Source organism: Papaver somniferum, unplaced genomic scaffold (assembly GCF_003573695.1).
Source record: "Papaver somniferum cultivar HN1 unplaced genomic scaffold, ASM357369v1 unplaced-scaffold_125, whole genome shotgun sequence".
In the NCBI taxonomy this organism is placed as follows: Eukaryota; Viridiplantae; Streptophyta; class Magnoliopsida; order Ranunculales; family Papaveraceae; genus Papaver; species Papaver somniferum.
The window spans coordinates 17,318,506-17,332,223 of NW_020621603.1; the positions used below are offsets into that span (position 1 = coordinate 17,318,506).

The 13,718-nt window shown below is 38.7% G+C and overlaps 2 protein-coding genes across 2 annotated transcripts; one reads left to right on the forward strand and one right to left on the reverse strand.

The window, feature by feature from the left end:
- Positions 1-4,039: 4,039 nt before the first annotated feature.
- Positions 4,040-5,046, forward strand: LOC113331372. The gene is made up of 2 exons (XM_026578082.1): positions 4,040-4,399; positions 4,495-5,046. The coding sequence occupies exons 1-2, from the start codon at positions 4,040-4,042 to the stop codon at positions 5,044-5,046; spliced, it is 912 nt and encodes a 303-aa protein (XP_026433867.1).
- Positions 5,047-6,671: 1,625 nt separating this feature from the next.
- LOC113331602 lies at positions 6,672-11,113 on the reverse strand. Its single transcript, XM_026578299.1, has 4 exons — positions 11,037-11,113; positions 10,621-10,797; positions 7,333-8,619; positions 6,672-6,990 (listed from the first exon to the last, which is right to left on the reverse strand). The coding sequence occupies exons 1-4, from the start codon at positions 11,058-11,060 to the stop codon at positions 6,958-6,960; spliced, it is 1,521 nt and encodes a 506-aa protein (XP_026434084.1). The 5' UTR covers positions 11,061-11,113; the 3' UTR covers positions 6,672-6,957.
- Between the last annotated feature and the right edge of the window lie 2,605 nt (positions 11,114-13,718).

Consider the following 13,718-nt stretch of genomic DNA (forward strand, 5'->3'; position numbering starts at 1 on the left):
CTCATCCTATGTGATTCTTTCTTATATATATGCAGCATCTAAGAACTAGGATGCATCCAACAGAGTTCGAAATTTGATGAAAGAAAATGGATTGAGAAAGTTTCCTGGATGTAGCTGGATTGAAGTGAATGCTAAGTTAAACTTATTTGTAGCCGGAGATACACTTCATATTGGTGCTGGTGAAGTTCGTACTGGCTTATATTTCAAGCTTTCCTACTATAAATATCACGCTGAAACAAAAGAATTCGTATAAGAGGCTTCTTTTTATTCCTTTGCACTTAATTGTACAGGAGGATATCAAATTTGATTTTGCTGCAGCTGCTGCTTTCGTTTGGATCGATAGCAAGGTATGATTAGCTATTATTGTAGTATTATATTTTCTTAATCGATAGAGAATTATTTGGTGCTGACCATTTTCGCACCCATGTCATCGATATTGTGGTATTTTTACATGTTGGCTTAGAATTATGTTTTTGCCTGTTGGCTTAGAATTATTTGGTTCTGACGAGTTTCAAACTCATGTCAGTCATATTGTGGTATTTGTACCTGTTGGCTTATGGCTGCTATCTTCATGCATCATAACCTATTCGTATTCATATATGCGGCTGATTATGAAAACCCTAAGTTGTTTTTATGTAATTTACCCTTATCAATTATCAGCCATGCATATGTGTCCATATACAAGTTTAGACCCCAACGTACCAAGTTTGGTGAGAGTTATGCCATCACATGTTATGCCAAGGAAAGAGAGGTCTCAAGGTACCCTTCTCAAGCATGTTTTTGTGATAATTTTGTAGCTTGTGCTGAATTCTTGTAGTTTAGTTACTTACACCTAGTTGTGTTGTATATGTTTGTAAATTAGGCAATGCTGGTAAGAATTTGAAGCAGGAGGAAAAATATATGCCGGTACCTTCGGCTATTATTGAAGACCACGGTATTAAAAATCTTCCATTAAAATTTGAAGATAACTATAATTTTGAAAGTGCCACAACAACTCTTTACAATCTGGTTGGGGTGCAGCAGAGCTTGTAATATTTATCCTTAACATCTTTCGGCAATTCTTAACACTACGAATGACCCGAAAATGTTAAGGATAAGTATTACAAGCTCCGCTGCAACCCAACCAGATTGTTAAATTGTTGTGAAATTTTCAAAATTGTAGTTATCTTCAAATCAATTCTTTACAATCAGGTTGGGGTGCAGCATAGCTTGTAATATTTATCCTTAACATTTTTGGGCAATTCTTAACGCTATGAATGGCTCGAAGATGTTAAGGATAAGTATTACAAGCTCCGCTGCACCCCAACCAGATTGTTAAGAATTGTGGTGAAACTCTCAAAATTTTATATCTTCAAATTTTAATGGGGGATTTTCAGTACCGTTGTCTTCAATAACAACTGAAAGTACATACGTTTTTCCTCCTGCTTCAAATTCTCATCAGCGTTGCCTAATTTACAATCATATATATAGCACAACTAGGTGTAAGTAACTAAACTACAAGAATTCAGCACAAACAGCAAAATTATCACAAGAACATGCCTGAGAAGGATTCCTTGAGACATATCTTTCCTTGCAATGTAGACCTTGAACTTATCAAGGTTTACCAATTGGAAAACCAGTGCGTCCCCTTCTTGTAAATTGTGAGCCTTGGCAAACCCTGCCTAGCCACCACTCAATGCTGACTGGTTAGCAAGGTAACATATCTTATTATACTCGCGGCCTTCCTCATTCAACAAGGTCATCAAAATGCTATTTTTTGACATGAAATCGATGGAATATCGTCCGAATTCCCTGTTAACAACAAAGAAAAAGAAAAATCAACATAGAAAAAAATAATATTTACAGTAAGACAATAACATCCCATACTTACCGTCCAAAAACATCTATTAACATGTGATGGATGCATAACTCTCACCAAACTTGGTATGTTGGGTCTAAACTCGATATGGATGCATATGCGTCCATATCGTTGGAGTCTGACTCATCTGACTCAGTTCCGGTCATGTTTTATTAATCTAATACTACTACACATTTAGGCGTGGATATCCTTTGTTTAACTGTCTGTCAAGAACTGTACTTCTGCTGTCTATGCCTTCTTGATGGTCTCATCTTTCCTCTTGTTTTATTTTTTCCCATCTCCCGAGAAATAAATGGATTGTCTTGCTTATAGAGAACCACAGGTCATGCATTACTGATGTTTTCATCTTTGGTTTACAGTTTTTATCCTGATGAAGTAGATATCTTTGGAGGAAATAGCAGAAATATGACTACAAAGGAGGATTCCTTTCAGGCTATTCTTCCTGATTATTTTTCGGATGCTGAATGTGCCTTTGGAGGAAACAAGGATATGACTACTATTCCTGATGAAGAAGCAACCTCTGGAGGAAACAGCAGGGATATAACTAGTGAGCAGGAGATTTTTCAGGTTCCTCTTCAGATTCCGTCAGATGATGAATATGCCTCCTCTATCAGCTATTATAACTCGGAGGAAGAGTACTCTGATGAAGACTCTGACGAAGATGAAGATGTGGATGTATGTGGTGGGAGTACTAAATTTTCATACTCACCATGCATTAATTTTTCAGTTTCACTAATATTGCTCGCATGAAAACCTACACGTCATCCATTTTTACCGGTTTTATATTTGGACGATATGTAACAACAACAAGGATGTTTTGCAGGAGGATAATGATAACAATGATCGTCAGCTTGGTCTTTATGGTTGTTTTACAACAGGGGCAGCGCTTTTCAAGTCAAGCAAGCCCTCCGAGCAAAAGTGGAAGCTGGATTGGCCAGATGATGGCGAGACAGCAGAATCTGCTTGGGTGAATGTGTACGGTTTTTATGATGAAAATACAAATTCTGGAGGATATGGAGTTATTATGCGCAATATGTCTGCAAAGCCAATAGCTGCCTCAGTCTCTTTATCAAGGGATGGAGTAAATTATCTTTATCAAGTGTTGAAGGGATTAGATGCTGGTCTCAAACTTGCTTTAAAACATGGCTGTTCCAGTCCTCGTGTTGTATGCAATTCCAGAGTAGTTTTTCGGCTTCTCTACCACATTGCCTCTTGCAGTAGACTTAATTGCAGTAGCATAAAGGTCAATAATGTTTGCCAGAGTTGTACGATGAGCATGTTCCTTCATATGACTGAAGCTTCCTTTAAATCTGTGGTACCTCTCCTAGAGACACTCCAAGGCAAGCTACATATCTTAAATTTTAAAAGGATGCCAAGGAAGTGGAACAAAGCTGCGTATTATCTGGCAAAACGGGCGAAAATGACATTACTGATCTATGGCCGGGGCTTCAAAGATTACAAGCATGATATTCATCCAGAAGACATTGGAGGTGAACTACTAGAAATTCTGTGGAAAGACGCTTATGATTCAGTTTACTACAACTTGGATGCGATGAGTATGATCGTGGAGGCTGGATGAAAGGACTAGGATTGCGCAGTCTGCTCTACGGGTGGGATCAGGATCACGCAGTCTGTGCTTGTGCTGTACCAAGACTATCATAGTTGATACTTTTTATTGTGTGGCTAATATTCTAATGCTAACAGAGAATTCAAATAGTATTTTTGAGCTTGATTCTGGTGAATAGAATGACTCATCTTAATTCCTTTTGTTGAATTTAATATGAAGTTCTAGTTAAAATCCTTGTGCGAATCTTTTCAAAAAAATGAACACTTCACCTGAAACTTTATACTCCAAAATTCTACACTTAAATATGGCAGCTACGAAGGCGTCTAGGATGCTTTTACAGTCTGGCAAGCTACACTCTCGTGCATTTGTGTCTCCAACAGGTGCATTTTCAAATCTTACAAAGTTTTTCTGAAAACATGGTAGGATAGAAGACTGAAACTTGAGAGAACAAATGAACGAGAATGAGTAGTTGATTTAGGTAAAACATTTCAAGGGTAGGCAAAAGGCAATAAATGGGCTTGGAATTGAGCGAGAAAGGCCTCTACTTTGTAATAATGGGCTTAGGAGCCAGCCCGGCAGGGTAGGCAACTGCCTACCCTTGGCGGTCCCTTGCCATGGGTTGGCTCCGCCCTAGAATTGCTACCAATCATGAACGCTATGAAGGAGGTTCGGTCTCAAGAGGTATAGCAATCTCCAATTTTCTGGGCATGGAAAGAGCTCACTTTCCTGATAGATACCTGGGCATAAACTTGAAGCCAGGCATAGTTCGGCACATCCACATCCGTCAGGTGGTGGAGAAGATTATGGACAAGTTAGCGGGGTGGAAGGGTAAGCTCTTATCTTTTCAGGCTAGGATGGTGTTAATCAAGTCAGTGATCTCGATCTATGTTACACATTCTCGGAGAATACCAAAAAGTTCACATTCACTGCTAGCCATGGCAGTTTATAAGTGGCCTTGCACCGCCATCAAACAAGTTGAGAGAGCCATCAGAAATTTCCTTTGGTCTGGAGATGCGGATAAGCGTAGTACTTCACTGTTCTCTTTGAAATCCTTTGTTGTTCCAACAAGGAAGGTGGCCTAGGCCTCAAGAAGCTTTTGGATGTTAACAAGGCTATGTTGATGAAGCTTTGGGTCTCCATTAGGGATTCAGACAAGATTTGGGCTCGCTTCTTGAGAGCCAAATACTTCAAAAACAATGGCAATCTGATCGACTACAAGCTGGGCTCTTCTATTTTTTCGGGCATCAAACTAGTTTACAAATTTGTGCAAAAGCACACCAGATCGATCATAGGAACTGGTGAGAATACTTCTTTATTTTTTGACAACTGGTGTGGGGACTTCTCGATTGCTGGGAAGCTGGGCCTCTCCTCCAAAGGCCCTAATGATTTCCAGGAAATGGTTAGTGACATTATTGAGGATGGGTCTTGGGTAATTCCACCCTCAACGAGTAGTCTAATGGCTCATTGTGGCATAGATGTGGGGAAGCTTCCAATTATTCCTGGAGGGGAACATTACAGAATCTGGGACTTGGACAAGAAAGGGGTTTTCTCGGTGAAATCTGCCAAGGCTGCAATCAAAGCGTCAGGGGAGATCCAGCCAGCAGCGGTTCTGTTTAAATGAAAGATGGTCCATCCAAATTTGGGCGTGCAGTATTGGAAGATATGGATGGGCCAGTGTTGTGCAACTGAGGATAAAATGATCAAAAACACTGGTAGAAGCATGCCAACGATGTGTCGGCTATGCCGAAGAGATTGCGAGTCTCTCAGCCATATCACTTGGCATTGTAGATTTGCTAAAAGGAGTTGGGTTTGGTTAGTTGGTCTCTTCAATATCAAGCCAAGTGAAGACCTTGTGAACTCTTACAAGGCCGCAAAGGGCCGTAGCAAGATGATAAAAGATCTGTGGCTTGTGGAAAATCTTGCTACCACAACGGAGTTATGGAAGACTCGGAACAGAAACTACTTTGATGATGCTCCGGTGAATTGGCTTGGCTTCAAAGGAAGGGTCTATCAAATAATACGAGACAATTCTAGCCGAATGAAAGGGCATATGCACAACACTCAAGGTGACTTGAGGATCCTAAATTACTTCAGAGTTCAACACAGATCTTGCAAGGTCAACATCCCGGTGGAGATAAGCTGGACTCCTCCTAATCCTGACGAAATCTTGATATGCTGCGATGGAGCCTCGATGGGTAACCCAGGCCAAGCAGGATCAGGAGTAATATTTCGCGATCCAAGCTCAGCGGTCCTTGGATCTCTTTCTGTTGGTCTGGGCTAGCAGACCAATTTCTATGCGGAAATAGCAGCTGTTATCTATGGAGCAGTTGTGGCTCAGAAGTGGGACAGTAAAAATCTATGCATACGTTCTGATTCGATGAGTTGTATACAGGCCTTTCAGAACAATGAACTTCCTTGGCAGCTGAGACAGAAATGGCTTTTAGCGAAGCAATTCTTCTTCAACATTCGCTATGTTCACAGCTATAGGGAAGTCAATTTTTCTGCAGACGCCTTGGCCAAGAGGGCCTGTTTGCTAGCCGAAGACATTTTTGAATTTTATGAGGGTAGGCCGGCCTTCATTCCCTCTGTAGAATGGCCTGGCAAATTGTATTACCGTTTCAAATAGGCTCTTTGGCTTTTGGCTCTCTGGCTAAGACTTCAGAGACCTTCACCTTTGTGTTTTCGTTTTTTTAATCAATCCATTTTTGACCGAGTAAAAGAAAAAACATGAGATTAAATAGTATCGTGCTTTAACCCGGCACCGCCATTACTGTAAATTAGTATTTTTTTTATTTTGAAGCACGAATTAGTATTTTCTGATGATTTGCAACTTGGCAATAGAGAGCTACAAAAGATGCCAAGTACACAGTCTATGCCATATTGTCTTGGAGATGATGATGAATTCTTTCAGCTGGCGCAAACCTGGATTAGCAGGAGTTCATTTTTGGGTGGATGAGTCCCATGTAAACTTTTTGTGAAGCAAATTTTCTTTGGCTTCTGAATTTTGGAATTTGGCTTGTGCTTCTGGAAAACAATATATTTCATAATAACTTTTGGAAGCAACAAAGTTACTTTTTATGAAGCAGAATCTTTTTGTTTTCGACTTCCGAAGACAGCTTCTATTCTGGAATTGTCTAGACTCTAAACTACCGCATAAATACATTACTCGAGAAAAAAACAAATCCCTTTTACCGGCCAAGCCACTTGTTAATTTGTAAAAATAAGGCTTACGTAAAGACTGATTTGACAATAGCACATATTACAACAATTAGCATGAACTGTAAAGGTAACTGGTTTGACAATAGCACATATTACAACAACAATTAGCATGAACCGTAAAGGTAACTAATCCCTATGAATGAGCCTACAATTGCTCTATAACTCGCACTGCCCTTCTTTAAGAAGCCAGTAGTTTGTGAGAATCTTCAGAGAAATTATCTGTCAACACTTAACCTTGCATAGTGTATGGCTAATTTACAAATGCTCCTTGAGGCTAATCTTGTCCATTATGAATGGAAGAAATTTTTGTCTCTCATCTCCATCGCTTCTCGGACAATGAAATGAGCTGAAAAAAGGGGGGAACAATGAAAATCAACATGTGTTAAAGCAATACAGATAAGCCAGTTCAACCAAAAATGAAGCACATAAATACTCGGTTATGTATATAGGTAGTAAGGATGTCTAAAACAATTCCCTTTTATGTTTCCCCTTTATGATCCAAACGCCTAACTAATAGTAGTTGTATATATGCCCCCATTATGTGACACAGACAACTGAAGTGGTTGGGTATGAAAACTGCGGGAAGCTTTGACTGCTAAACACATATGGGGGAGGGTAACAGAAAGTAGTAAATTTTCTAAACTGAATGAGAGGAAATCCCAGATACTATTTTCGCCAGGAAGCTTACCTGGCGAGCAACCAGCGCCAACCTCCGATTATCACGGGGAGGCTCATCTAACAAGCAAGATTTTTGTGATTCAGGAGCAATATTTTCTATCTCCCCTGAGCTCTCCGTTGCACTTTCCTTTTCAAGAGTTTTATTCTCATCCAGGCATATCAAGGGTCCCTTCTTACGCTTCCTTTGAAATGTATATTTGAGAGGCATATCTTTTCCAGCTGGAACAGGCAATGGATCTGCCGCTTCACATAACTCTTTTTCTTCAGTGATATCAGTCATCCATGGATTATCTATGCTGTTGAGGTTCACCTTGCATCTTGAAACCCCTGAACATTCTGCGACTTTGTTACCATGTCTGCTGAATTCTGACTTAACTATAGATTCTTCGTCTCCCTGAGGAAAAGTTTGAACACTTAATGGTTTAGTCTTCGCATCCCTTTCGTTTACATCAGCCATAGTAGTTAATAATGAAGTTGAAGTCAAACGTGAGTCTGAGGCTTTCTGGGCATTGCCTTCAACTATCCTTGACCTATCTTCAGAAGGAGTAACTGTTGGATTTTCCTCACAGGGGTTGGTTTTGCAACGAGAAAGAGATAATTCTCTTGGTTGCATGACCTGGTCAGTGTATGAGTTCGGTCTGCCTGACCTGTATCTAGATCTTCTTTTTCTAGCACAGAACTTGTGAAGAAACCCTATAGATTGACCATTTTCACAGCCAATATCTTGCTGCAATAGTTCATCCAAACCAATCAGTTTCCTTTTCTTTGTCCCGGCATTTTCATCCTTGCAAGAAGATTTAGTGATACCAACTTCCCTGGCTTCCTCTCTGATAAAAGATTCTTTCTTTCTACGTGAAAACTGATTCTTTGTTTCTGCACGAAGAGGTGATTTCCCATTCGCCAGGTTCCTATCAAATGCACGAATTCTCTGAGTACACCCGTTTCGGTATTGCTCAGGCTCTTTGCTTGTCAGAATGAGGGAGTCTAAGTCAGGCTTATCAGCATAACATTTTTCTGCTCGAAAGGCTTTAGGCTGTACATTTCTTCGAACTAGAGGTCTATCTTTGGCGTCAAAGGTAGATGTGGCTTTGGGTTCTGAATCAGAAGTATTATGTTTGCTAACATCTTTGTGCAAAGGTGCAATCTCTTTATTGTTTTTTACCTTCTCCAATTCATCCTGTACTCCACTCAACTGTGACCTAAGATCTGTTACCACATCCTCTGCTCTGCACAATTGCAGTTCAAGCTCTTGTATCCTTTTTCTTTGGCTAACTGACATGGTTTCCACTTCGGCAATCTGTAAGAAAGGAAACACAGATTGTTATTCTTTCAAAGTAAGAAGACAGAATCAGGGCAGTAAGAGCAAGGGATGAAAATAAGGACTTATAAGCAATATTGGGTAAAAGTGATGAGCAATTACTTTGGAAGGTGATCATATAAGCTTGTATACAGGGCATGAGCCGAAATCTAGCAAAAGGCTCAGATAACCAACAATCTCCATTAAGGGACAATAATAACAGGTCAGATGGTTCTCATATAACTACTGTAAATGAATATCTCCATTAAGGAACTATAAAGAAAGGAAACTATATTGAATTTCTACACATTCTCAGTAGGGAATGGGGTCTTTGATTGTCAGTGTACAACATAAGGCATGGAGGGTAAGACTTTATAACCCAATGGTAATATTCTTGTTCGAACAGGAGAGGGAGTAATCAGCAAGGTACTGATGAATAAACACAGAAATAGTAATTTGGAATGATAGTTCTTCCTGAATAATTCTGAATGACTACAAAGAGAAACAATCTGAAACCACGAAATGAACGAAACTCCAAATTGCTACAAAACATGTTCCTTCCTTCAGTATTAGTACTTCAAAATAAGGTTAGTATAGATATTAAACTAATGTCTAATGGAAAATCCTTCTCAAGCAATAGTTAAGTACTGCATATAAGGAATGCGCAATTGGACCCAGATCCATATGGGACTGCTACTTCTTTGATTCTTACAAGTCTAGACCCCAGTCTTGTTGGCTCGTAATACTTCAAGCTAGAGCGTCTCTCTGTGTCATCTTTCTTGGCTTGAAGCCTTGAACCTTCAGATTTTCCAAACAACTAAGCCCGAGCACAGAACTAGCTAGACCTTTTGAATCACCCTTGGCCTAACCACTAACCTTCTCCAATGGCTAGGAAGCAAATAATCTGAACATGAATCCAAAGGTTAAAACCAGTTTACTTTCAGATGTTTCCATCACTAAAGCCTAAATGCATTGGCTACACTTACCCATTTTCTTATTAATAAAGAAAGACAACCCCTTTGCTACAATGATACGAGAAGATTTAACTCACACCCAAAACCCCAACGATTACATTAACTTGAAAAGACTAAATATTGAAGTAGAATTCGATAAAGGAATGGGAGGAGGGCAGGAAATGTAAAGTAAAGAACAAAGCATAATGACGATCGTTTACAATTGGTGCCTAAAGTAGAGTGGGAAAGAAGTCTCGGGTAAAGGATAGTAACCAAGACTTCGGGAAATAAAAGTATGCTTTAACCGTGCATATGCCTGATGCCTCCATATATCAGGATAAGGCACTATGAGCAACCGTGCAACTATGTGGTGCTACTCCAAAGTAGAAATATTGTTCACAGCGAAGATGGACTTTGAGGAACATCCTAAACTTGACAAGGTAAAACTCTACATGAAAGAAAGAAAGAGGCGAGGCGAGCCAGTAAGAGCGAGAACAGCAAACAATCTGGGAAATAGAATATAAGACATCAAAGTAATCAATGTTCACCGAAACTAGTTGCATATTACTACATGCTCCAATGGCAAATGACAGCACACAAAATATTTAAGAGGCAATTCGGAGGCCAAAAACAAATTATCCAGATGACCTAGATAGTAGACACTCAAACAACCCCTTTTGCTTTTATATTTATACTAACTGCCGGACAGTAAGACCTGAAAGGAATTTACTAAGTAGTAGTCCTATTTTCCTATGTACAATTCCTCAAATTTGTTCCGAGATGGAAGAAGTTAAAGACATTATTCCTCATAACCAAAATGACAAATACAATACACTATACCCAACTCTAAGAACTGATTTGTACATCCATCATCCCTAGCAAAACAGACCGATCATCAGTAAAGCAAACACCTTTAACACTTAAAAACCTAAATTTCGAAACCAAACTTACTACTCATGAAAAGCAAAACAAAATCAACAAACAAACATTGGAAGAACCACAACGATCAATTCATCATTTTATACAAAAACCCTTGAAGAAATTATACCTTAGAATCAGTAATTTGTTTCAAACGAAGAAGCATATCAAGCCCCTCCTGTTTAGCAGTGCATAATTCTTGTTGAAAACGATAAGCTTTTCTTTCAGAAACCATAATCCTAGCTGCTGCTTCCTTTGCTGTATTCAAGATTATGTCTGCATATGCCTTCTTTAATGCTCCTAACTTCTGCAAAACAACAATCAAACGAAACCCATACATCAATCACAAAATCACAACGCAAACAACCCAAATAACCAAAAAATAAATCAATCAATCCCCCAAAATCAAACTCAAAAACAATGATTAAAAACACAATCTTTACTGGTTTTAGAAAGAGAGAAAGAATCAAACAATCAGATAATGAGATGATCAAAATGGGGTTTTCAAGCTGCTTTAATGGTGATTAGGTTTGGTTTAATTATTACCTCTGGTTCTTCTAGTTCTTCCATGAGGAGTGTTTATTTGTTTCTGGTTTCAGACTGAAAGAAAGAGAAAAAGGAGGTTGTTTTTTTATTTCCCTTCTGTTATGAACTGAAACTACTATAAATGGGCTAATTACGAATATGGGCTTAGAATTCAGTTATAATAGCGTGATTGCCATGTTAAAATATTAATTTTTGGATGACGTGGACCCTCTGTTCGGCGCTTATCTTCTTTTTCATCATCCACCTACTTTTTTATGTTCATTTTGAAAAATTTCTGATACATGAAACCAACGGTCTTGATCTGTGTGATTTTCTTTTTTCTGTACTTTGTTTGAGATTGTGGGGCCATCCTGAGATCCTGGACACGTTTTGGAATCTGATTAATCGCAGCGGGTGTTTGTATCAGATTCTGAAAGGACCATAAAACACCGTCTAGCTGAAAAAAACTGGGGACCTGGGTTTAGAACTTAGGGGGCCGTGCTTCCAATTGAGTTTGTTGTTGAGTATCGTGTCTAACTAGTTGGGTCTGTTCAGCTCTTTGAGTCTGTTCAGGAGCATTGAGCCCAAAAAAGTAAAGTGGGAATTAATTGTTTGGCCCATCCCTCACTCTCTCTTACTTAAATGACCTTTAACTTAAAATTCACTTTTAAAAAAATTAATTCATTTTGTTGAAATGACCCTTAAAAAAGAAGGAGGGTCATTTGGATAAAGATGTTTGATGATGTTATCAAATAAATTAAATCATTTATTAAGGGTATAGTCGTCCTGCCAACTTGAACATAACATGTCTCACGAATCATACGTAAGAATTCGACGAATTTTATATATTTGGAAAGCTTTTTGAAAGACCTACACAACGAACGTAAATACAACTATCAAATTTTCATTTCACATAATTTTTTATTCTTCAAATATTTTTTTTTATTGTAGTAGAATTATAGGAAAAGAGAATGAGACAGGCATAGAAGGGATTTCTATTGATAAGTGATCAACCTTATTACATAGCTATAGTATCCTTTATATAATGGAAAGGTAAACCCTAACTATATAGATGGGCCGCACATCTATGGGTCGTAGGCCCTACAACACTCCCCCTTGTGCGGTCCAATAGAATTTCATATGCAGTGCTTCACATATAGTGCTTCGAATGTAGTTCTTCAAATGTCGTCCTCTCCTTGATGACTTGCGCCGAAATCAATTGCCTCATTAAAACTTTGACAAGGAAAAACTCAGTGGCACAAAACCTTGGTACAGCTCTTCACATGTAGTACTCCACATGTTGTCTCGTACTTTACATGTAGTTCATCACATGTAATACGATCTTCAAAGATCGATGATTCTAAGTTAATTGTCTCGTTAAAACTTCGCCAGGGAAACCTAGAGGGACAAAACCTGGATTAAAGAAAAAGAGTACAATATTAAGCAAACTTAGAACGTAGTTGGACTCGAATATGTTGCCTCATTAAAACCTTGACAAGGAAAACCAAGTGGGATAAAACCTCAACGAAGGGAAAAGAGTACAATGTGACATATGCAAGTAAAGGTGATCCGTTGAGGGTGATCACTTTGCTTCGTGGAATTTGATTAGTTGCTTCACAACTTCTTAGGCAGAAAATCCTTCTGGAAAAGACAATAGCCTTACTTGGGAAGTTAATTCCCGGTGTTTGTTGTTGTCTAATTAAAACCTTGCCGAGCAACAAAACCCTGTGGGAAAAATAACCTCGGTGAAGGAAAATATTTCAACACACCATTAGATGCTCCACCTGATGTCAGACAATTTTCATTAGTCTAATGCAGTCAAAAGGGGTTATCACACTTTACTTTGGTGACATGAATGTTTATAAGACCATGTTGTTGATTCTGGAAGTTACATTGCTTAACAGAATATCGCGTTTCATTTCTTTGATCCAGATATTTTCAGTAATATCAACGGTGATCTTTATGTCTTCAACGTTCAACATACTTGATGTTTTTAGTGTTGTCTCTCTAAAAACCTTGTCGAGTAACAAAATCCTTTGGGAAAAACTATTCTCGATCGAAGGGAAAAAGAGTACAACACAACTTCAATTTCGAAGTAAAATATGTCGACATCATATCCTTGGATCCTCCCCCTGATGTCGGCATCTCCCCTGATTACTTTCAGATTGTTCCAGACTGTTCCTTTAGTTATGTATTTTTCGAAACTGAATATCGGTAATGACTTAGAAAATAGCCTACCTTATCTCCCCTTGATTACTTTCATTGGAGAAGATATTATTGTTCCTTTATAATCAACAACCTTTGGATTGCACTTTCGTTAACATTCCTTTTTATGTCTTTGCATGGATAAAACAAAGTTATGTCAATGGTTCCTTTTAAGCACATGATTATATTCAGTATACCATTCCAATGACGTTGCGTTGGCGCTGAGCTATATCTAGCTAACAAGTTGATTGAGTATGTAACATTTGGTCGAGTACATTATGCTAAGTACAATAATGCGTCTATTATACTTAGATAAGGAAAGTTCATCTCCCGACCCAACTTCGTCATCTTCCTTTAGACGAACTGGTCATTTATGTACATTTGAAACTCGACTAATCATGGGAGTGCTAGCATCATGCACGTCCTTGTTAAATTGCCTGACAATGGACATATGCAAACTGGTGGAATAATATACCACAAGCTCGGTATTCTAGTTTA